General features: G+C 46.5%; 1 protein-coding gene across 8 annotated transcripts in view; it reads right to left on the bottom strand.

The window, feature by feature from the left end:
• The window catches only part of Nav2 (neuron navigator 2), a 646,610-nt gene that overhangs the window by 128,312 nt on the left and 495,599 nt on the right, over nucleotides 1-22,699 (bottom strand). For all 8 annotated transcript variants that reach the window (XM_076934936.1, XM_076934914.1, XM_076934921.1 and 5 more), the window contains 3 exons: nucleotides 19,179-19,291; nucleotides 15,593-15,701; nucleotides 13,254-13,643 (listed from right to left, as the gene is read on the bottom strand). In XM_076934936.1, the coding sequence (XP_076791051.1) occupies nucleotides 13,254-13,643; nucleotides 15,593-15,701; nucleotides 19,179-19,291 (612 nt within the window). The remainder of the gene's footprint in view (nucleotides 1-13,253; nucleotides 13,644-15,592; nucleotides 15,702-19,178; nucleotides 19,292-22,699) is intronic.

The raw sequence follows: 22,699 nt of genomic DNA, 5'->3' as shown, positions 1-22,699 counted from the left end.
CACACACACACACACACACACACACACACTCATTGACAGATACAATAATAAAATTTTATAAGCATATATTACAAACAGTCTGCAAAGATAGCTCAGCAGTTAAGCACACTGCTTTTGCAAAAAATCTGGGTCCCATTCCCAACACCACACAAGCTGGGCATGTAGAACAGTCACAGCACTCGGGAGGATGTCCCCTTATCAGGATGATTGGCACAGATCTGTCCTCAGAAGGGACAGACTTGTAAGCGGACATGTTTCTTCCTATACAGCAAGGTAGCTGCTGGAGCCATGGGGGTGGAAGGATAAAGCTAGGATTTATTCAGGAGTCAGGTGACTGAGCACACAGGCAAACTAGCCAGCTCCACCAGTGGTGGAGAGGACCAACAGCAGTCGGGTACTGTGCTGGGCAGGCGGAGGGAAAGTACAGTCTGGGAGAGGAAATGGGGCTAATACTGGGGGCCTCCAGAACACATAATTTGCCTTAAATAAACACGCCAGGAGCTGTAGTCATAACAGCTGTGACACGCAGGCTAAGGGATGGGGTCACTGATTGGTTTTCTTGCCACTCTTTAACTTGCTCCAATGCAGTACTTTCACAAACAAGATGAGCTGACCATTTAGACATGGCGGGGGGGGGGGGGGAGCCGAATTCTGTAAGCCACACAGTTAGAAAGTATGTTTGATGTTGTAACCTTTAATAGCTTTTCAGCCCCTGCATCCACTATACGCAAGAGGTATAATGGCTGTTTTGTGGGTAATAAGCTCACAGTGGGTCTCAGTAGCCATAGTCCATTGCTCCTCTGAACCCTTTATCCTGGGGCTTGGGATCCTACTCAGATTGCTATGTAAGCAGGCATACTCCCTTATACCTGTAATCTTAGCACCAGGGAGGAGGAAACATGAGGATGAGAAGTCCAAGGTTATTCTCAGCTACGTGATGAGTTTCTATACAGTTTGGGGATGCATGAAACCCTGTCTCAATATGAATAAACAAAATCTCCAATCCCTCATGGTCAGATCAGTTGCCAGAGCCGAAAAGAGGCCTGTCTGATTTTGTGTTTATTTTAACAGGCCTGGGTTAAATTTTTTGTTAGAAGAATCACCTTTGGGGTTGCTCTGAACGCCTGTCTGGCCTGACCTATGGAGTCCTGTCTTTCCAGGAGACTTCCCAGAAAGCAACACCCAGTTCCCATCCCTTGATTGTGGAACCACAGTGACTCCTGGGTGAACGAGGGCACACTGAATTCTCAGCTGGCAGATCTTCCTTTGAAGGAATCCCCCTGCAGTCTCTTAGATATACAGCATTCCAGGCTTGGAAACACTCCAGACAGGAAGTTCTGTGTTTCTGTTCTCTGCAAACAGCCCTACCCACAACCTAACGGCACTGATTGGCAGCACATTCTTCCGCACTTTCACTGCAGGTCATTTTAGTGCTTTAGGCAGTGAGAAATGCAAGTCTAAATTCCATCTGTGGTCAGAGCTTGGTTCTTTGAAACCTGTTCACTGAATGCTTTCTACACGGTGCACATCTAGTTTCTGTAAGTGGAGATACTACGCTACAGGCTTGGAGCTCTGTGCCCTCATTCATCTTCCAAACAGACCCCAGCCTTGCTTTAAACTCCTTATGACCTAGCACCAAGAACACAACAAACCTTTGACACTATATCCAGCCAGCAAACACTCAACTACCTCCCTTACTCATTCTTCCACTATCAATCCAAGGAATGGCAGGCTTTGGAGAGCACCAGACATTAGACACATCCAGCAGGGGGCAGCACCAGAAGAGACAAGGCTGGGGTCTCAATGGCTGAGTGCTCAGGCCTGTAGCCCTTTGCAGGTGTGTGATATGGGTCAAAAACACTTCTCCTGTGCTCAGTTTTCAGGTCTCTGAAATTGTGGGAATAATGACACAGTGACATTGTGACAAGTCACAGCGCTAGACAGTGCCCCATCTTCCCAGGGCCTGCAGTGCTGGCTACTCCTCAGGGATCACTCATGCTCTTAAAGAAAACTGACTATTCCTCCCCGAGAGGCCATCCACTGTCCATAGCTCATCACTTCATGAGATGGAGTGTTCACTAGCTTAATCTTGTGCGAGACTTATGCCGGAAAACCACAGTTGATGTGAGTTCATGCATGCAGCTAGCTGTGCTGTTAACTCTAGAGTACACTGTTTTGCCTGGGGTCTCTTCAACCTCTGTCTCTTAAAAATCTTTCCACATTCTCTTCTGTGATGGCTCCTGAACCTTGGGGAGAGGGTGTGATATAGACATCCCATTTATGTCTGAGCACCCCACAGATATTTAGTCTCTGCACTTTGATCAGGTGAATAATGCCTATTCTTAAAGTTCTTAGCAGCCCAGTGCTCTGAGCCCCACCCTTCTGAATTTCCCTAGCTAGCTCCTCACTCCCTGTGGCTTCGAATTCTTCCTATCACATTCTGCCTTCTAATCTTCCTCTTCAAGTGAGAAGCCACACCAGCAAAGACCTGGGAGCACACACATTGAGTCTAGTCTCAGAGAATATTTGGTTTTAAATACTGCTACCCATGTGAGCCAGCTAAGCAACTCCCTCTGCCTCAGGCTCCTCAAAGATAAATAGGGAGCTGGGCAGTGATCACACATGCATTTAATCCCAGCACTTGGTAGACAGAGGCAGGAGGATCTCTGTGAGTTGGAAGCCAGCCTGGTCTACAGAGTGAATTCTAGGACAGTCAGGGTTACACAGAGAAACCCTGTCTCAAAAAACAAACAAACAAAAACAAACAAATAAACAAACAAAGGTAAATAGAAAATGAAATCGGCCTCCACCGATCAAGAACTGTTTGGTCAGTTGAAGAAGAGGTGAGACACTCCCTGTATATACCTAGAATACCATAGAGATCATCCAAATTGTGGATCAAATAGACACATGTGGGCATGGTGAATGGATCCTACAGCCTCCCACCTTCCCACAGAACCAATACCTCATCTATTTCCCCCCGAGTTTCTGATTACTTGAGTTGATGTCACCCTATAAACTTGCCTGCTCAAATATATAGAATTCCTAATTGCAAAAGAGATGACCAGTCGACTACAGACACAGCTCTGGCAGGAGACCCATACTCTAACACGCAGCAAAGATGACCACAAACTCCTGCTTCCCCTTCCCAAAACCAAGAAGGAGATGATTTATAGCTAGAAGGACCTCTCCTTAGACAGGGCATATCATTTCATATTTGAGTCTCAGAACGTGTTGGCCACCAGGAGTCCAGGTCAGAGGCTCTATTGGCCACCAGCTCAGGAGTACGATAAAGAAACAAAGTCACTGCTTGAGTCTCATGACTCAGGGATGCTGGGGGCCTGGAAAAGGATACAGTGCTTCCTTTGACACACATATACTTTCAACTATGGTCCCACTTCCTAAAAGATGCTCTAGCTTTGAGCTCCTGTCACACTGTTCTCTGTCTTTAGGGCACAGGTGAGCTATCTCCTGTCTCAGACAACTCATTTTCTTGATCCCACACAAGGCCTGTGACAGGCTGTGAGGATAAATTGTATGTGTCAACTTGGCTAGGCTGTGAGTCCTAGGTGTTCAGTCAAACCCTATTCTAGATGTCGTGATGAAGTTCTTCAATGAGACTCGCATTTAACTCGGCAGATGCTGGATACTCATTATAAGTTATTATTTAATATATAGATGGACCTCATCTAAGCAGCTGCAGAAACAGACAGGTTCTGAGGAGGTAATCAGGTCTGTGGATGACCCTACAACTTATGTCCCAGACCACCTTTGAGGCTTCGGATTTGCATGTCTCCATCACAGCCTGGGTAATTGTTGGGAGCAAACTTTTAGCAGAAAGCGGATAGAAAGCAGCTATCCACATGCTAGCCACGCCTCCAAGGCTTACATCATATCCACGTGCCTACAAGGGGCGTGACAAACGTGTATAAATACCTCAGATTTCCCTTCAATAAAAAAGACTTGATCAGAACCTCTGTCTTGTCTCCATTCCTTGTGTCTCTTCTCCTTATCCCCACTCTCTCTCTCTCTCTAGACCCTGACCGGAAGACCAGAGCGGCAGTTTGAAGCTGGGCAATGGTGGCATATGCCTTTAATCCCAGCCTTTGAAGGCCAAGCCAGGCAGAGCGGAGCAGGCCACAACATAGTAACTATTCAGGCATTGTTAAGTCTTTTGTCTCAAGCCAGGTAGAGCGGAGGTTGCAACAGGTAATTCCCTAAAATTAACTGACATCCTTCAGTCCCTGATGGTTCTGTCTGGTCCTTGGTACTCAGAAGCAGCATGGCCTCATCCTTGAGAATGTCCTAAGAAGGATAAAGGACTCAGACACATGGAAAACAGGGGCTTAGAAAAATGACTCCCACTGGAGAGTGTCTATTGTACAGCACGATGGGAGGTTGTTCACGATGAAACTTCAGCTTCTTATCTTGATCAGGGCCTCGGCACAGGCAGCCTCCAGTTTGAGTCTTTCAGCATGGGATTACTGTCTCAGGGCCAAGACTCTCCCAACTCCATCCAGATGTTTTTCTTCATAGTCATCTCTACTACAGTCTGGTATTCTCCAACCTTGCCACCATAAATCCGTCAAGGCCATTCTAGCTGCTGGCCAGGCAAAAGCAACTCAGAAGGGATTTGCAATGCCAGTGGATCACGGTTAAGATAAGAGCCAACATGGGATTGATTTTCCAGAGGAGAGTGGCACAAAGGCATCACAGGAAACACAGGGGAGCTGTGGCCCCACCTGCCTCCTCGGTTCTCTTTTTAACATGTGTTTATTGGCAAAGTGTGGGGCAGAGAAAGGAGGGCTTGGCATTTCTCTCCAGCAGAGAGTGGAGAATACAGGAGGGCACCAAGGACACAGTGCAACACTACATCACAAGGGGAAAGAAACAGCAAAAGGAGAGGCCAACTTTTCATGTCTTGGGGAGGGGGGTTTAAAATGTTTCCATGTGTTTAAGAGCAGTATCATACAAAATCTGAATTTTGGAGTTGGAGTTAGCACACAGAAGGGCAAAGTAATCATTAGCCCTTAAACATTAGTCTTTGACAATGCATCTAATGCTACAGGGTGGGATGTATTCCCTGCATGTAGAAAGGCTCCTTCCAAGTGTTGAGTTTATGGGCCACAGATTTACACTTGAGAGTAGTTTCAACGATCCAAAAAGAATTATCAAATGATCCATCCTGGAAAACAAATTCATACCCTAGGGGCTCAGCTAAAGGCTGGGACTGAGATATTTGCTAAATACATGCCAACTGAAGCCTACTAAATGGCTGAGTGTCTGGAGTGCTGATGAATGGACCCTATGTGGAATTCACCTACGGTAAATACCTGAAGGCTAGCCTAGCCACAACAGACGTGGATGAGCACTTGTTGAGACTGTTAACCCACATGGAACCTGGAATATTCCTGGGAAGGGAATATCCTCCAGTAAGACAGCTGACAGGGCAGAGCATGGGTGGGGAAAGGAAGAAGAGCCTCGAGAGGTGCTGATCAGTCACCATGAGCTTCTCTGACACAGCACAGTTAATGCTCGTATTTAACCAATATGTTGATAGGTTCCCACCTCAGCCCTGACTCATTCTCAGGAGAGACTCCACTAGCTCCTATCATCTGAGACCTGAGAATGAACTAGAACGAGAAAATGGAGTCTTTGAGAACTTCTATGAGCCAGGCTGAGCTAGGCTGTATGCACATATTCAATGTCTTTGGGTCTCGGGACCTTATTGTCCTGGCCACAGAGAGTTAGAAAGATATACAGGCTTCAGGAACTCTGCCACCTTCTGCCTGTGTCATTTTGCCCCACTGTCACTGCTACTCAAAGCAACATTATCCTCAGATGAGGGTCACTGGTTTCCTACAGAATCAAGAGGCCACAAAGGCCCTGCACTGTTTCCAGACTTCTCCTAAAGGTCCCACACATTGGCTCTCCATGCTAGGAGGAACTACTGACACTCTTAACACCAGGACAGTCTTCTTCACTGTGTCCTAGCAGAATGTGAAAGCTTGTGGAGCCAGGGTGTGCCTAAGGTCTCCGGATTGTTACTGGGTTTAAAAGAACTTCTTGCTCCTTTAGTGTGAAGGTATGAGCAAGAAGCTGCACAATCAATTGGAAGCAAGGGGCTCACTATAGAGGCAGGAGAGCAGGTCAAGAATGAGACCTGGTAAGCCTTGCCTATAAGACCTTGTAAAATTAAAGGAACTCAGCTGTCCAAGGGGATGGCTGGAGAACCTACTCCACACCCAATCCCTCCACTGAAGGAGGCACAGATGACACTAAGGAGACACGTGTTGTGTGAAGATGTACTGCACTCGATGGAACAGCATGAGCAGACAACCAAAAAGCTCACACAATGTGACATGAAGCCCCATCCTCTCTGTAGCAGGGACACTGGAGCTACTGAACCCACCCTTGTTCCTCTCTTAGAAGTGTGCCATTTCCTAATAACCCCCCTTCGGTTTCTGCTGCAACTGTTGTGATGAACGTAAAGCTCCCAGCAAATACTTAAATCCTTATGTTGCTATGACATAATAAATATACTTTGGTCTCTGCCCTTCATCATTAGCAAGAACCTTGAACTCTCAGGATATGTCCTGAGTGATGGGGTGAGAAAAGTATCTTCCATAAACCCCTTTCTACCGTACCTGCATCTGTGTAGCTGAGCTATTTGTGGATGGCAGCTGGTTGTCAGAGGAACCAACCATATCATTAGTAGGTTAGAACTCTCAGCCCCACCATCCCCGGGGAGAGAAGCTGGAGACTGGTTTACTCACAAGTGGTCTTATTTAAGCAGTCATGGCTACATAGGAGAGTCTCCATCAAATCCCTCAACTATGGGATTCAGAGAGCCCCGAGGTTGGTGAACACACAGAGGTGCTGGGAAAGAGGCTCCCTCTCCTTCCCTGATTGTCAATCTTCCTAATATCTCCAAGGTCAGTGGCTAGCTGGCAGGAACCACTGGTGGCTGAGGTCCTTTCCAAATCAGAGATTTCTGCCATGCCATCTTGGAAACTGCCTGAAGCAGGGTCTTTCAAGGACAGCCTCCTCACAAGTCATTTATCTTGGCTTCTGGGAATAGCATACATAGGCTTCCTTTCCTATCAGTCCCTGCAACAGCCTGGCAAGTTGCTTGGGGCCAGTTCTAAAAAGACAGTGGGGAGGAGCAGGTTAAGAGTCTTTCAAGCAATGAACAAGACTTGATGCCACCTGCTGGCTGCCTGGGGAAAGACACCTCAACCAACCAACAGCCCTATGACATTCAGTGGGGGAAGGACAAGTGCCAGGGCTCACTGGGCAAATGTCCCGATCCATTCTGTGCTGTTTCTCTTTCCTGCTGTCATTGACAGCACAGGGGAGGCTAAGAAGCAAGAACAGGTGGCTGGGGCCCCTATTCAAAAGGGCTCTGACATCGACATATACTCATGCAGGAGAATGGGGCTGGTCTTCTGTCTTAAAGGCCAACTGAAGCATTCATTCATTTACGAATCGTTTACTATGGGTTTGCTGCTGTGTCAACCAATGAAGGTGTGCGAGCATACAAGACAGATGTGATCTTACTCTTCAGCGCATGTGACATGTATGGTTTTGTCCGCCTCTGTAGCTCTTCCGTCTAGGCATAGGAATGTGTATACGTATCACAGGCACACATGTACAGGCACATGCAGAGTAGCTCTAAGGTGGCACTCCCACAGCTGGCACAGACACTTCCAGTCTCAGATGATCTGAAAGAACAGGAGGAGTCTTGGCCCTGATGAGGGAGGGCGAAGCCAAGATGTGGATCATGTACTTAATGTTAGAAAGCAGAAACACCCTGTATAGACTGGACGCTTGTGCTGGTACCAGGAGCTAGGATCCCGGGGAAGGGAGGTAACTTAGTCTCCACAAGGTCTTACAAACAGAACTTCAGGATGGGACTGGCATCCTTCTAAGAAGGGAAAATCACAAGCATTTTCTTTCTTTGCCATGCAAAGATATGGCTGCCATTGTTACACTAGAAAGAGAGGCCTCACTGAAACCCATCTGCTGTTTAAAACCCAAGTCTAAGGCATTTTATGATATCAGCCTGGACTCTCTGAAGTAAGTAAGTCCTAAAGTACTGGCAGTTACAAGCCAGTCAGTTGGGGAGGGGGGGAGGCTCCTTGGTATTTTTGGGAACTATGTCTCCCAAGAGAAATCTGCCTACCTCTGTTGATGGGGTATTGCCTGCCACCGACCAGGGGAACTCAGGCTGTGCAGATGCCATTCTTGAAGACCAGAGTGCTGGTGCCTTCTCTCCCATGCTGGTTAGCCATAGCTAAGGAGCAACTTCCTTGTTGTACCTTCCTTGTAGTACCACCACCTTAACATGACTGTACCACTCAAAGGCAAAGGGGGTATAGCAATATCCATATTGGCCACTAGATGACATCACAGGCCAAGCTGGCTTCCTCTAAGTGTTCGGTGACCAGGACTACTGGGAGGCCCACTAGGGTGGGCACCACAAACAGTCACAAAACATTAAATGTCTATTATGCTCTACTCTCTGGATTTAGGCAAGTGATAGGCACTATCCTTCTCCTAGAAGCGTGGAAAAAACACGCAGGCTTATTTGTGCATACATACATGTATATATATGGACACACAGACTTGAGTGCCTCTGAGTCTTTGCCTGGTACCAAGCACCATCTCTAATTTTTAATATTAAAAATTTGTTTCAGTTCATTTAGTAGAGCAGGGATTAAATCTCTGGTCTCTTTTGTTCTTAGCCCACTAGCCCATGTTGGGATGCCAGCCAGTCCTCAATCGTTCACCTGAGAAAGGCTTGCCTGGTTGTTTAGGGACGAGCCAAGGCCAACAGAAACACAGAAGCGGACCCTTGTTAGGGGAGCATGTCTATGGGGTGGTGGTTTTCAGCGCAGCTGGGCAGGCTTGCTAGGGAAAGGAGCTACATGGAGAAGTGGCGTGGCCCAAACAGAGAGCGCTGCAGACACAGGACTCACTTGTGTTAATGGCACACGTGGCCCAGCCAGGAGAGTACAGACTGTGGGAGGGGCCATAGCCGGGTGAGTCATGGGAGACAGATGAATAAACCTCTGAGAATGATCTATGCTCAGTTCAGAGCCATTTTCAAAGGCTACAGAAGCCATCAAAGGTTCTTAAAGAGAGCGAGAGAACTTTTGAGGTTAAGTTTAAATGGTTGATTTTCCAGGGAGGGATGTATATTTATACTTCAGAAGATTATACAATCCAGTGCTGCCTTTGAAAAAGGGGGAAAAAAAATCTTTAAAACATATGGATGCTAAATCTGCCCTTATAATTTTATTCTGTGCCACATGGCACTCTGCAGTTTTAGAATCAGAGCACAGGACTGACTCAGGACATCAAGACTCGCAAAGGGATCCCTTCTTCTGTCACTTTAATTTCTTTTTTATTATAACCAAGACCCAAATTATCAGATAGAAGAAGCAGAGGGGTCAGATGATGATGATGTGTCCGATAACACCTACATACTAGGGTGTAATAAACACACAGAGAGACAAGTGCCCTCTCCATGCGGCTCTAGCTAGACTCCGCAGCAGTGTTGCAGTAATGTCAGGGTCAGGTCCACACACAAAGAACATGAGCTACACATGAAGAACATTTGTTATACCAAGACAGGGCCCGGTATCACTTAAAAAAAAAAAACAAAGATACAGGTTTTCAGAAACTAGACCTAACTTCCATGAATGCATTTGCTGTCAACTTTTGCAAACATTTTCCTTAAAGAGCCTGTAACCTGATGAAGATTACTCAGGCTTTGAGGCTATAAACAGCTGGATACAAGCTTGTCAATGCTCTGCTTCTAAGTCCCCATATGTTACAGGCTGATAGGACATCTAGATCCTAGTGGAAATGTTGTGTCTTTGTTAGATAAACATCTGTAACAAGATGCAACCTCAAAGAGAGGTCAGCCAGAAGGTTAAGATGTGCATCTGGTGACTGGAAATTTAGATGTCATGCTTGACATCACAGGGCTCACAAGAGGCTGCGTGGGGCTTTATACCCTTGATGGAGTTTCTCATCCATCCACTGTCCACTCCATCCATTGCCTCAGAGGTGACATGTTGCGCAGATTCTGGAGAGCAGATAAAGTGGCCAGTCCTGACACTCACGACTGTGTCAGTTTAAGAAAAGAAAAAGTGGCGTGGAAAGACATTAGGCGCTGGCATGTGAAGTAGACCTGCTAACGTGGCCTCACAGGAGAACCCTACGTGTGTTTGCACAGATGGAGGCAGGCTTAGCAAGTGTTCTAGAAAGTTCCCAGTAGAAAGTGCATTAAGTATCACCTAGGCTGCCTCTCCTGGTTTTCTCCTATAGTAGAAAGCATACTGAAGGAAAGCTCTTGGGTTTCAGTCACAGGAGTGTGCTTAGGCTTCTGCGTGGCCTACACTTCCGCTAAGTCCTATCTCAAATGCTGAAAGCACCAGCTTTCCAAAGCAGAGAACAAATGAAGGAAACCAGGGCTTCTCCCTGGGACATCGCTAAGCTTCGGCCTGGAGTGAGCACATGTCTCCACCTTGTGGACATTATTAACACTATCAAACTCAACCCACTATCCAGCAATAGCGAGGAAGTAGCTCTTTGCCACAGGGTATAGAAGCCTCAGAGGAACCAGAATGGGGGCTCGTATGTCACGATGAGGATGGGTAATGACCAACTTGAGGTCAGCTGTGCTGGATGCCCAGATTGCCTAAACAACAGTAAAAGATTAAACGCTGTGCCCTTCAGTTTTATATATACACTAGTGTTCACAGCAAGCTAGAAACACAATGATGCTGACTTGGCCGGGCTATGCCAGACTGTTCATCAGGGCATTGGTATTTGAAGCTTTTCTGGATGGGAGAAATTTGTAAGGTTGTTAAGAATTTAGTAGCTCTTGGGTTTGAAGGTTTTACCAACTAAAATGTTTCTCCTAATCTCAGCACAAAATCCAAACAACTCTATGCCTGTGCTTTAAATTTTTTTATTACATTTTTTTCTTCTTAAATATCTTTTAGTATGTGTGTGTAAGGGGAGGGAGGAAAGAAGACAGAGAGGGGAAGGAACAGAGAAAGTAGGACAGAGAGAGAGAGGGAGGGAGGGGAACAGAGAGAGGGAAGGACCCCCCCACACACACACACAATGACAGGCAACTGCTCTGTTGCTCTCTGAAACAGGGTACCTTACTGAGCCCAGAGGTAGGACAGTAGACAGCAAGCCTCCGTGACCCTCTTTCCTTCTGCTCCCCCACACCACCAAGTTAACTTTCACAAATCTATACCCAGTTTTTTATGTGGGTGCTGGGATTTGAACTCAGATCCTCCAGCAATTACCCTAACCCACTCAACCACCTCCCCAGCAGTATGCCTGTGCTTATTTGCAGTTGGGGCTGGAGAGATGGCTCAGTGGTTGAAGGCACCAGCTAATCTTAAGGAGAATTTGTTTGATTCTCAGCATCCTCTGTGGGTAGCTCACAAGCATCTGTAACAGGGGGTTCAATGTAACCATCAGTCCATGGAGGTTCAAGGTCCTCTTCTGACCTTTGCAGGCATCAGGGCACACATGGTACACAGATGTATATGCAGGCAAAATATGTATGCAAAATAATAATATAAATAGTAGTCATACTATTTCAACACAGCAATAAGGTACTGGCAAGATGGTGTAGCACAATGGTTACAGTCAGTGGGCTCTGGAGCTACTTTCCCTGGGCCTGACCTACCTATTTATTTATTTATTTACTTACTTACTTACTTATATATATTTTAGTTTTATGAGACAGTTTCTCTGTGTAACTTTGGCTGTCCTGGAATGCACAGAAATCTACCTGCCTCTGCTCCCCAGGTACTGGTATGCCACCACCACCAAGCTTTTTTTTTAAACCATTTGTTTTTAATTATGTGTCCGAGTGCAGGCATGTGTAAGCAAGTGAAGGCACCCACAGGGGTGGAGGTGTTGGATGCAGCTGGAGTCACAGGCGGTCGTCAGCTACCTGACATGAGTGCTAGGAATTGGGTCCTCAGGAAAAACGGTGTGCGCTCTTAACTGATGGCGACCAGCCCTTTAGTCCTGGGCTCTGCCTCTTAACAGGTACATAACCACCTGTAAGTTTTCTTGCCTTTCCATTCTAGTTTCCTCATTTATCAGCCAAGGACTATGACATCACTTACCCTTAGGATGGAGCAAGATAACACATACAAGCACAACTCAGTATGTGGCAGCCAGCAGCGGTTGCAGCCATGACTAATGTGACACTACTGGTTCTATATCCCATGTCTGTGGGGAATGTATGTGGTTGCTAGCCCTGACTTTACTTATCTGTAATTTCATTGCTAGGACATTAAGTTTCTTAGGAAACTTCAGAGCAAATCGTGGGAATGGATGAAGTCTCAGGTAGGCAAAATAAAGCGATATAAATGACATTTATAACATACCTGAAAGTGAAGCCACAAACAGACCCCCTACCTCCTCCCTCTTGTACACTGGGTATACACTCTGATGCTTATGAATCACCCCCAGGTGCAGCATCATGGTGGCAAGTCTTTAACTCATGGAGAAAAAACAGAGAAAACGGGACCTTTGGTTTCTCCCTCTAGCCATCCAACCATGTGCTCACCCATTCAGAAGTACCCATTAGCTCTGATGCACACTGCACTAGGGATGCAGAGAGCACATTAGGAGGGGAGGGGAGACAATAATACATGGACTCATCCTCAGGGTGACTTTACATAGTGCATTGAAAAGAGCCCACCACGGGATGTAGAAGTGGCAAGGGCACTGGACAAGACATCCTTTCAAATGTAATGTCCAGTGGGAGAGGCTCCACAGAGCCCAAGGAGACAGAAGGTAAGCCCAGAAACCGTGCAAAGGCTGTGGGGCTGGAAGGCGGTAATAGAAACGGAAGATGGAGGGAGGAGGTGCAGCAGAGGAGAGTGAGGTGGGAGACTGAGGGGCGATGCATGAGCCCTGAGAGGAAGGAAACCGCTAGGTCACACAAAGCCAGGAGGCTAGGCCACCAGTCAGGCGGTTACCCAGAGCAAGGCACATACGGGACAAAGGCAGCAGATATGTTTACATAGTAAAGTTTTGTGGGTCCCCAGCTGAGTCTGGGGACCTGCTCCTTTTGAATCACAGCCCAGCAGTGTTCCCTACCACACCACGGTTGCAGATGAGGCAGCATCAGCTGTAGAGACCTCTTAGTAAAGGCAGGCAAGAGAGACTCGAGGGCCAGGCCTTCCCGTTTGTTTACTTACCCACTAGTGATGTCATCAGTTCGGATGTTCTTGCTCAGGACATCACCATCACTCATGTAGCCAGGGGCGTCCATGCTGATGCCTTCCAGGTCTACTTCATCCCCTGCCTTGTCTGAGACATCCACATGGCAGATGCTGCTGCCCCTAGAGGCCAGTTGTCTCCTCAGAGGGGCCGAGTACACATAGCGGCCTGCCTCGGCACTGATGAAGCGGCTGGCGTTGGCTCGAGGTGGATACCCATTGCCCATTGAAGGGGCATCTCCCGCCTGGAGCCGGGGGCTGGACTGTCCGAGTCTCCAGGTCAGAGGAGTGGGTCTTCCTGTGAGGCTGAGGAGGCTGCGACCACTTATCTCTGTGGTGACGTTGGTGTCAAACGTAGTTTCTAATGTACTGAAAACATAAAAGCAACCTGGGTTAGACCCCCAATGCGTGCAGGTTAGATGGGTTTTAAACATTTAGAACTTGAGGGGGGAAAAAAAAATCTCATTTACAAAGCAGGGTAAAACAGCAGGCACCAAGTACCAGGAGAAGCTATGCGTTTATCTGCACATTCTGGAAATCCTACGGGGAATGTTCTCTTTTAAAATGTGGCATAACACACTCTTCACTGACTCTTTAATTACACGCAAAGTGCAAAGCCTCATTCTGCTAGAAAGCTGGAATCTCCCTTCTAGTTCAGGAAACAGAAAATGCTTACCTTGTGAAGAAGTGACAAAGGACCCTCTGACCTATTTGTTCCAGAGTGCTGTGATTTCTTCAAGGGTTGGCTACAACAGCCTGAGGTGGTGCTCCTAAAACTTCATACCCACACTCCCTTCATAACATCCCAGAGTCAATACTGGTGACTAGGTGCAAAGAAGAGTGATAGACTCATGCCTATTCATGAAGTCACAAGACCCAACATCAGCACCCAAGTCCTTCAGATACCTGAAGGGTGAGGAAGGCACTTCCTCCATTCCGGTGCCAGTGGCTGTTTTTGTCCCATTCTCTGTCCCCAACCCTGGAAATGATCTCAATTTTTTACATCTTAGACCTTTGGGCTCTGAAGACAGAACCCATAGTGGCTAAAACCCTGATCTAACAAGATCTATTCTCCCTTCCTCCCTCCCACCCTCCCTCCCTCCCTTCCTCCCTCCCTCCCTCCCTCCCTCCCTCCCTCCCTCCCTCCTTCTCTCCCTCCTTCCCTCTACTTCTTTCTTTTCTTCCTTTCTCCCAAAAGCTGTTGCTTGTATGTGGGATATGTTCTTCTAGCTGGGCCGCCTTGTCGAGCCCCAGTGGGTTGAGGAAGTTGACTACCAAGACTCTTAGTGGTGGGTCTGACAGTTAGTATGGCTTGTCAGCTTGACAGGATTGAGAATCACCTCTGGGAGACACACCTCTGGGCTTATCTGTGAGGGAAATTCTAGATTGGGTTGAGGAGGGAGGACCCACCCTGACTGTGTGTGGTACCATTCTGTGAGCTCCTGTCTCAGGCTGAACGAAGGAAGAAACCGAGGCAAGCACCTGCTTTCATCTATCTCTGCTTCCTCACCGTCCCCACCACGATGAATTATATCCCTTTAAGCTAAAAACCAAAAAAACTTCTTTCTTCCTTAAGTATTTAGTCACTGCAAGGAGAGGAGTAACAGATACAGCAGGAAAGCCCCTCGCATTTCCTCCTCCTTTTATACGGGTTACCAAAGAAAGTGAAACTGGAGAAGCAACCGGAGAACCCTTGGGAGCCCAGCGGGTAGCCGAGGTCTCTTTGATTTTCAAAGCCAAAAATAAACTGTGAGGCCTCATTCTGCCAAAATCAGGGAGGAGTGCCCACATTACATCCTCCTTAAGGGTCTCGCTGAACAAGGAAAACAACCCCGAGATTCCTTCCAACAAAACTATAGTTTAAACAGGGTGAAGTTTTATAAACACTTTCTCTCATCTTTCATACACGTACATGACTGACAATATCAGTGTTGTGTATCAGGGGACCTGGTAGGAATCCAAGTTACTCAGTTTGTCACACGGGTCAGACATAGTTCACCTGCTCCTTCCAACGGCTTGCTGTAGTTTTGAAAAATTCAAGTAAAATAAAGTTTTAAATGGAGCTCGAGCAATTTCCTCTGGGCAGGGAACTTGGAAACCTTGTGCTCTGGGGTGGTATCTGTCTACATTAATTTTCATCCCCTCCACTTTGTATATTGTCTTGGGTTCTTTGTGAATTCTAACACGATTGAGAACAAGGTTATCTATTCCACTCTCAACCAAACCACTTTGTGGGTGGCACGGCGGGCAGAGAGAAGCAGAGTTAGAAGGAGCTTCCAGCAAGCTCTCTCAGCAAAGCAATTCAATGCTGCCCATACCTGTGTGTAACCTGAGTTCCCCGTAAACTGGACATGGTCTCTTCTAAATTCTGTCGTAGGTCTGCGATGTTCTTTACTGTCCGAAGCCGCCGAGCCTCGGGGTCTTCCGCTGGAGAAGCAAGGGTTAAAGATCAGTCTAACTCTTGCTAGACCATGAGGTTCTTAAGAACAGCAATCAAGTGGGGGGAAGGTAATGCTGATCTATGTCCAGTTTCTTGTTTGCTGTAAGAACTTGACACTGCATGGATAGAAAGACGGATGGATAGATGATGGATGGACACATGGATGGATACCTACATGTCTGTTTGTCTGTATAGATAAATAGATGCATATGTGTATGGATAGATGGATGTATGAATTATGTGTGAACACACACACACACACACACACACACAGACACACAGACACAGATGGGATGAATAGGTGGATGCATACCTGCAAGTCTGTTTGTATGCATAGATGGACAGATGAATTTATATGGACAAAAGTCTGAATGGGTAGATACCTATAGGTCTGTGTGTCTGTATGCGTGCACAAATGAGTAGATGCCCAAATGAAGGGGTTAAATCCAAAGAGGTTCCTTCTGAAGATGTGTGGGCCAGGGCTTACCACACCTCTAAGACCACTTTTTCTGCCCATAAGAAAATGCGAGTGCCCCTTTGCTTCTCTGGGTAATACAAAGTGCCTTATAAAACCACCTGCATTTGCTCATCACTGATAATCTACAGGGAAAGCTTGTCCCCCCTCCCCCCCCCTTACTTCCAGCACATGTGCTGTGGACTAGCAGCTGTGTGGTCAGATCTGGAGAAGTTGGTCTCCCTCACCTTCTGATTCTAGGCCTCTAAAATGAGCATGGTCCAGCACCATTTCTCCAAAGATAGTTGTGGGGGAAACATGGGTTATTGCCATCACTACTGTTCACAGTGTGCCCATCACAAGCTCCAAATGAATGCTGGCAAGAAGCCACTGAAAAGCAGCAGAGCTGTGGGGCAGACCTGCATTCCTATGTCTGAATAGAACTCATAGCTTCCAGTGTCTTCAGAGCACACTGTGCACAGGCTAAGACGCTGAGTGCCTCTGGACACAGCCCTGCTTTCTGCTCTTTAGCTATGTTCTTTCATCTGGCTTTACAGGAGGATGAGGAGAAGGGAAATAACTACAGTCATGATTTAAGAAATGGATGTAAGTATGATTTAAACATGATTTAAGTATGTTCTGGAGAGAAGGCTCAGCAGTTAAGAGCATTTGTTGCTCTTGCAGAAGGCCCGGATTTGATTCTTAGCACCCTCATGGTAGCTTACAACTGTCCATAGCTCCAGTTCCAGGAGAACTGACTCCCTCTTCTGGCCTCTGCAGGCACAAGGGATGTATATGGCACACAGATACACATTCGGACATAAACATTCATACGCACAAAGAAGTCCAAAAAAGAAAAAAAAAAGGTGTTTTCCTCCCTATAGCAACTTCAAGGAGAGCTGAGATCAGAGACTCACAAGGGTCTTTAAATGCCTGCAACTCTTTTTAAGAGATGGACAGTACCTTAAAAGAAATCTCTCTATTGAGAACAGAACAAGTGACAGTTACAAGTAGCATTTATACACCGAATAGAACTTCCAACCACTATTTTTAATAGACCAATGGTCATCTAAGAAATGTCACAGAATAAGCCTCACCCTTGGGATAGGTGACAAGTTCCCTGGCCTGGCATTGTAGTGTCTGGAGTGTAGGGGTAAAGAAATGATTACCACACGATTAGCTACATTTTTTTTTTTTTTTAAAAATGTAGGAGTGCTCTGTCTGCATTTACACCCACACGCCAGAAGAGGGCATCAGATCCTTTTATAGATGGTTATAAGCCACCATGTGGTTGCTGGGAATTGAACTCGGGACCTCTAGAAGAGCAGCCAGTGTTCTTAGCTGCTGAGCCATCTCACCGGCCCTATCCACGTGATTATTATAGAAGAAAGAAATTTACTAGAGCAAACTCTGGAAGTGTAACTGTTTTCAGTTTTCTATTCCCTTTAATCCAGAGAAATTTGCAAGACACTTTTCTCTTATCTGAACTGTGTTCAAACTTCAATTTGCCACCCAAGTTGTTAAAGTACATACGTATGTGTGTGCCTGTGTGTGCGCGCCTGTCTGTGCCTGAGACTTTGAACTCCTGATTCTTATGCCTTCACCTTCCAGATCCTGGGATTACAAGTGTGTGCCGCCAGGTTTATCTGGTACAGGGGATCAATAAATGCTAAAAGGTCTACCCTACCTTTTCCCTAGAGCTTTCCTCACGGGCTGCCAATCTCTGTCATTGTAGGTTTAACTGCATTTTTTCTACATAAGACTGATTTAAAGGCACCAAAGCTTTCGATCACTGGGTGCAGTAGTGAGGCACAGATTTTCTAATTACTTCCATTAATTAATCTCATCTCACCATAAAACCCTGCCTTTAAAAGCAGGGGTGGGAATGAGGCCAGAGAAATGTCTCAGCACAAAACAAAACAAGACAAAACACCACCAACACCACCACCACCACCACCAAACCACTGATTGTTCTTCCAAAGGACATGGGCTCTGTTTCCAGCACCTACACCATAACTCCTATAACTCCAGTTCCAGGAGATCCAGTTCCCTCTTCTGGACTCCACAGGCACCAGGCACACATGTGGTGCATGTACATATATGAGGGCACAGCATACACATTAAAAGCATATTTACAAAGAGAGTCATAGGTTCATAGGTAGGCTGGTGGAGAAGCTCATGGGTAGGATTCATCCAAAATGAATTCTAACTCTTCTTCTCTTCTTCAGCTTAATAATGTAGCGTTGTGGGGTGGGGTATTGTCAAAGTGCAAAGACTAGAGTTCAGATTCCACCAACTCACATACAAGCCATATAATCCCAGCACTTGAGAGGCAGAAACGGGGATCCCTGGGGCAAACTCGACTAGCTGGAATTAATCTGTGAGCGCTGACTTCAGCAGGAGACCCTGTCTCAATAAATAAGATGGAGAAAGATCAAGGGAGAAGCCTGGTATCAACTTCAGACCTCCATATATGTGAGCCTATATACACACTTGTAACCACATACATGCAAACATACGTGTGACACACACACACACACACAGAATGTAATCGTACAATATCAACATTGAACCCTCCCCCTTGAAATGGAGTTACAGATGGTCGTGAGCCAAAATGGGTGCTGGGAATCCAATCCAGGGCCTCTGTGAAAGCAATAAGTGCTCTTACCTGCCAAGCCATCCATAAAACTAAAAGTCAATCAATATTTTATTTATTTTTTGTTGTTGTCAAAAAGCAACTTCATATGAAGGGTAAGCAGTGTGACTCAAAGCTAAGCATTAACGTAGTCCAGGGCCCAAACAGGAGACGTACCCACAAGTAAGAGATTTAGCTATAGTTATGGGAAGCTAGGAAGAGGCCGGGAGAGAGAACGGGGTTGGGGGTGGGGGAGAAATAACAGAAGAGAGCAACTTTGCCTGATTCCTATATTGCGCTGGCAGCCCGCCCTAGCAGGTGCTTGTATGAGGGGCTTCTTCCCCTGCAACCACACAATCCAGGGCTCCTACTCACCAGTGACTTCCTCCAGAGCAGTTCCTCCACTCTTGGTGTAGTGGCTAGGCTCCATGCTCACACCCGCTGAGCTGGACTCGGCAGTGACATTCCCTTCGGTGTCCGTCTGGGACCTTGACATACAAATCAGAGCTGACCCAGTCATCAGGAGTGGCAACCATCACATCTGAGCTGCTTGCCATGGCCTGCTAAGTAAGCAGCTAGGGAGCAGGGCTGGCCAGCAGACTGACTCTAAATAATTCAATAGCCACACGTGGAGAGAGCAACTGAGCCCAGAAAGATGAAATATTCAAAGCCCCAAAGGAGGGTCTGCCATTTCTCAGTGAGGGTTCAACCAGAAAAATGCTGGAGGGTGCCAGGTGGTTTGGACATTCGGACTTACATCTAAAAGCATGTGGTAAGTTACCACAGCATCAGCAAGTAAAGCATAACCATGACACCACTGACAATCCCTCTCCCTCCACAACCCTCTTGACACGGCTCTCTATGAAACAGTGAGTGTGAGGCCGTCAGGAATGGGTGCCAAGCAGCTGTGTCTACCCTCCAGGTTTCTGATTCACAGCTCAGATCCTCCGACATGAAAGGTCTCATTGATCATTATTTCAACACTTGACTGAGATCTGTACTTTCCCAACCCTTCCCCCAGGCCCTGTATTTGTCAAGCAGATTGAACCAGTGGCCAGTTGCATGGGAGGTTTCTGGCCATAGCTGCTTTGGCCTACTCAGACCTTGCCAGTAACATTGGTTATTGTGCATCGAGGCCTGGAGTGATCCAGCTACTTTTCACCACCAGGAAGAAGACATGCCTCTCTCCCCATTTTTGTTGGGGATTGAACCCAGGGGCCCCGTGCATGCATGGCATGTGTTCTGGCATGGAGAAATATCCCCATCCCTTAGAATGTGCCAAAAATGTAGCTGTGCTATGGGAGATAAGCTGATAACTTCAAACCCCACAATGTTCTTTGTTCTTTTTCTGTCCCACGGAAGCCATGCACCCCTAGTTCCCATAGCCACCCTGTTTAAAGGTCTATTATTACCCCAGTGTTCTTGTTTATCTACACAGCCAGAGTTTGAAGCTCTGTAATCAACTTAGGACTAGAAATGCCTTAAAACAAGTACACTGCTTGTAATCCCAATTTATAAATGAAATCCCAATTTATACAACTAGCCTACAGACATACTGCTAAAATTAAATTAGCATGCTCTCCCTGTCTCTGTCCATCTGCCTCCTTTCTATCTGTCTCTGTGTCTCTCCATCTCTCTCAGTCTCTTTCTGTCTCTCTGTCTCTGTTTGTCTTTCCCTTCCCCCTCTCTCAATCAGGGTCAGTGTGCATAGTCATGACTGTTCTGGGACTCACTATGTAGACTAGATGACCTCAAACTCAAAGAGATCTGCCCATATCTGTTTCATGAGTGCTGGGATTAAAGGTATGTGGCACCACACCTGGCAAATTAGCTCATTATTTCAAATCTGTGAGGGTTTGGGGGCTGGAGAGATAACTTAGTAGTTACGAGTACACACTGCTCTTACAGAAGAGGACCCAGGTTTGATTTCCAGCACCAACAAAGAGTGGCTTATAACTGCCTGTAACTCCAGATCCAGGGGATCTGCTGCCTGTGGCCTTCATAGGCACCCGTATTCATATGCGCAACTTCAGCCACATATATGCATAACTAAAAATAATAAAAATAAAATTTGAAAATTTGGGAGATTTCATGTAAGAATCTATCTGAATTTTTGCCTTCAGCCAGTGGAAGGAAGGAAAGGGAAGGGAAGGGAAGGGAAGGGAAGGGAAGGGAAGGGAAGGGAAGGGAAGGGAAGGGAAGGGAAGGGAAGGGAAGGGAAGGGAAGGGAAGGGAAGGGAAGGGAAGGGAAGGAAAGGGAAGGAAAGGAGGAATGACTGGAGGGAGAAAGGAAGGGAGAGAGTGAAGGAGGAAGGATGGATAGATCTGGAGATACTTAGTTCACTCTTGTCGGGCGCCATCTGCTGGCGCCAATCGGTAGTGTGTCCTCTAGAGGAGCATGGCACTTACTTGCTTCCTGTTACATCACTGCAGCCCCGTTCTTCTGAACATACATGTGCATTCTGCAGTGACCCTGCCATCATCCCACAGAATGTCAACAAACCATGCTTGAAACAGCTGGGCTTAGACTTGAGACTATTGTCTATTGTGAACTGCAGTTCTTTTACTGTGCATGTAAAGATTTCTGCTTTTAAAATGTTTTTTTTTTTTTTAAAGATTTATTTTATTTTACATGCATGACATAGATGAGGGTTTTGCCTGCATGTATGTATATGCAACATACACACGCAGTACTCATAGAGGCCAGAAGAAGGCATCAAACCCCTTGGAACTGGAGTTAATAGATAGTTGTGTGCCACCATGTTGGTGCTGCGGACCAAACCCAGGTTCTCTGTGATAGCAGCCGGTGCTTTTAACAGCTGAGCCCTCTCTGAAACACCAAGAATCCTTGACATAGACAGTAAGTTAGGCAGACTTGGAGTTTTGTTGTTTTGGTTTTTTTGGGGGGGGGTTGTTCTGTTTTGTTTTTGTCTGTCTGTCTGTCTGTCTGTCTGAGACAAGGCTTCTTTGTGTAGATATGGCTATCCTGGAACTTGCTCTGCAGAGCAGGCTGGCCTTGAACTCCAAGATCTGCACACCTTTGCCTCTGCAGTTCTCTGCCCCCACACCCAGCAGCAGGCTTGGTTTTAAACAAGGGCTCGTCTAATTACCACATCTGTGACCTGGAACAAATGTCCTGGTCTGAGCATCAGTTGCTCACCTATAGAACTGGAATTTTAAAAGCAAGCTAGCTCACAAAACTGGGAAGTCTCAGGGGACTAGGACGAAGAGGCCCTTGGCTGGGTCTTCGCACACATTTGGTTCACAAGCAATTGCTAGCTATCTCTGTGGCCAGTGCCTAAGACGACACAGTGGGCGGCCCCAACAGACACAGGTCAGGGTGCTGTGGCCCAATTCCTATCTGGGTCTCTTTTCCCCAGTCTCTCTTCATGGCTTCTCCAAAGAGGACTTTGCCCAGAGTGAGTACACACAGGGAAGGCTGGCATTGAACATCTAGGAGGTTCCCTTCCTCCTGTTCCTCACACATTAGTCACAAGATATCCTTCTTACTGTAGAAAAGCTTGAAATAGCCGGGCGGTGGTGGCGCACACCTTTAATCCCAGCACTTGGGAGGCAGAGGCAGGCAGATTTCTTGAGTTTGAGGTCAGTCTGGTCTACAGAGTGAGTTCCAAGACAGCCAGGGCTACACAGAGAAACCCTGTCTCGAAAAACAAACAAAACAAAACAAAAAACAACAACAAAAAAGAAAATCTTGAAATAATAATAATTAATAATAATAATAATGATAAACGTTTGCTTTCTAGTCTGCCAAAGAGCTCAGCATCTAAATAAAGATGGAGCAGCAATGGCAGTGGCCAAACACTCACATGTTTTAACATGGCTAGTAAGAAGTTATCAAGTAGCCTGAATGTGCATCACCTCATGGCACTGTGAAT

The sequence above is a fragment of the Arvicanthis niloticus genome, chromosome 1 (assembly GCF_011762505.2).
Source record: "Arvicanthis niloticus isolate mArvNil1 chromosome 1, mArvNil1.pat.X, whole genome shotgun sequence".
Classification (NCBI taxonomy): Eukaryota; Metazoa; Chordata; class Mammalia; order Rodentia; family Muridae; genus Arvicanthis; species Arvicanthis niloticus.
The sequence above is the reverse complement of the archived record's forward strand: the minus strand, read 5'-3'. Positions and strand labels throughout refer to the sequence as shown.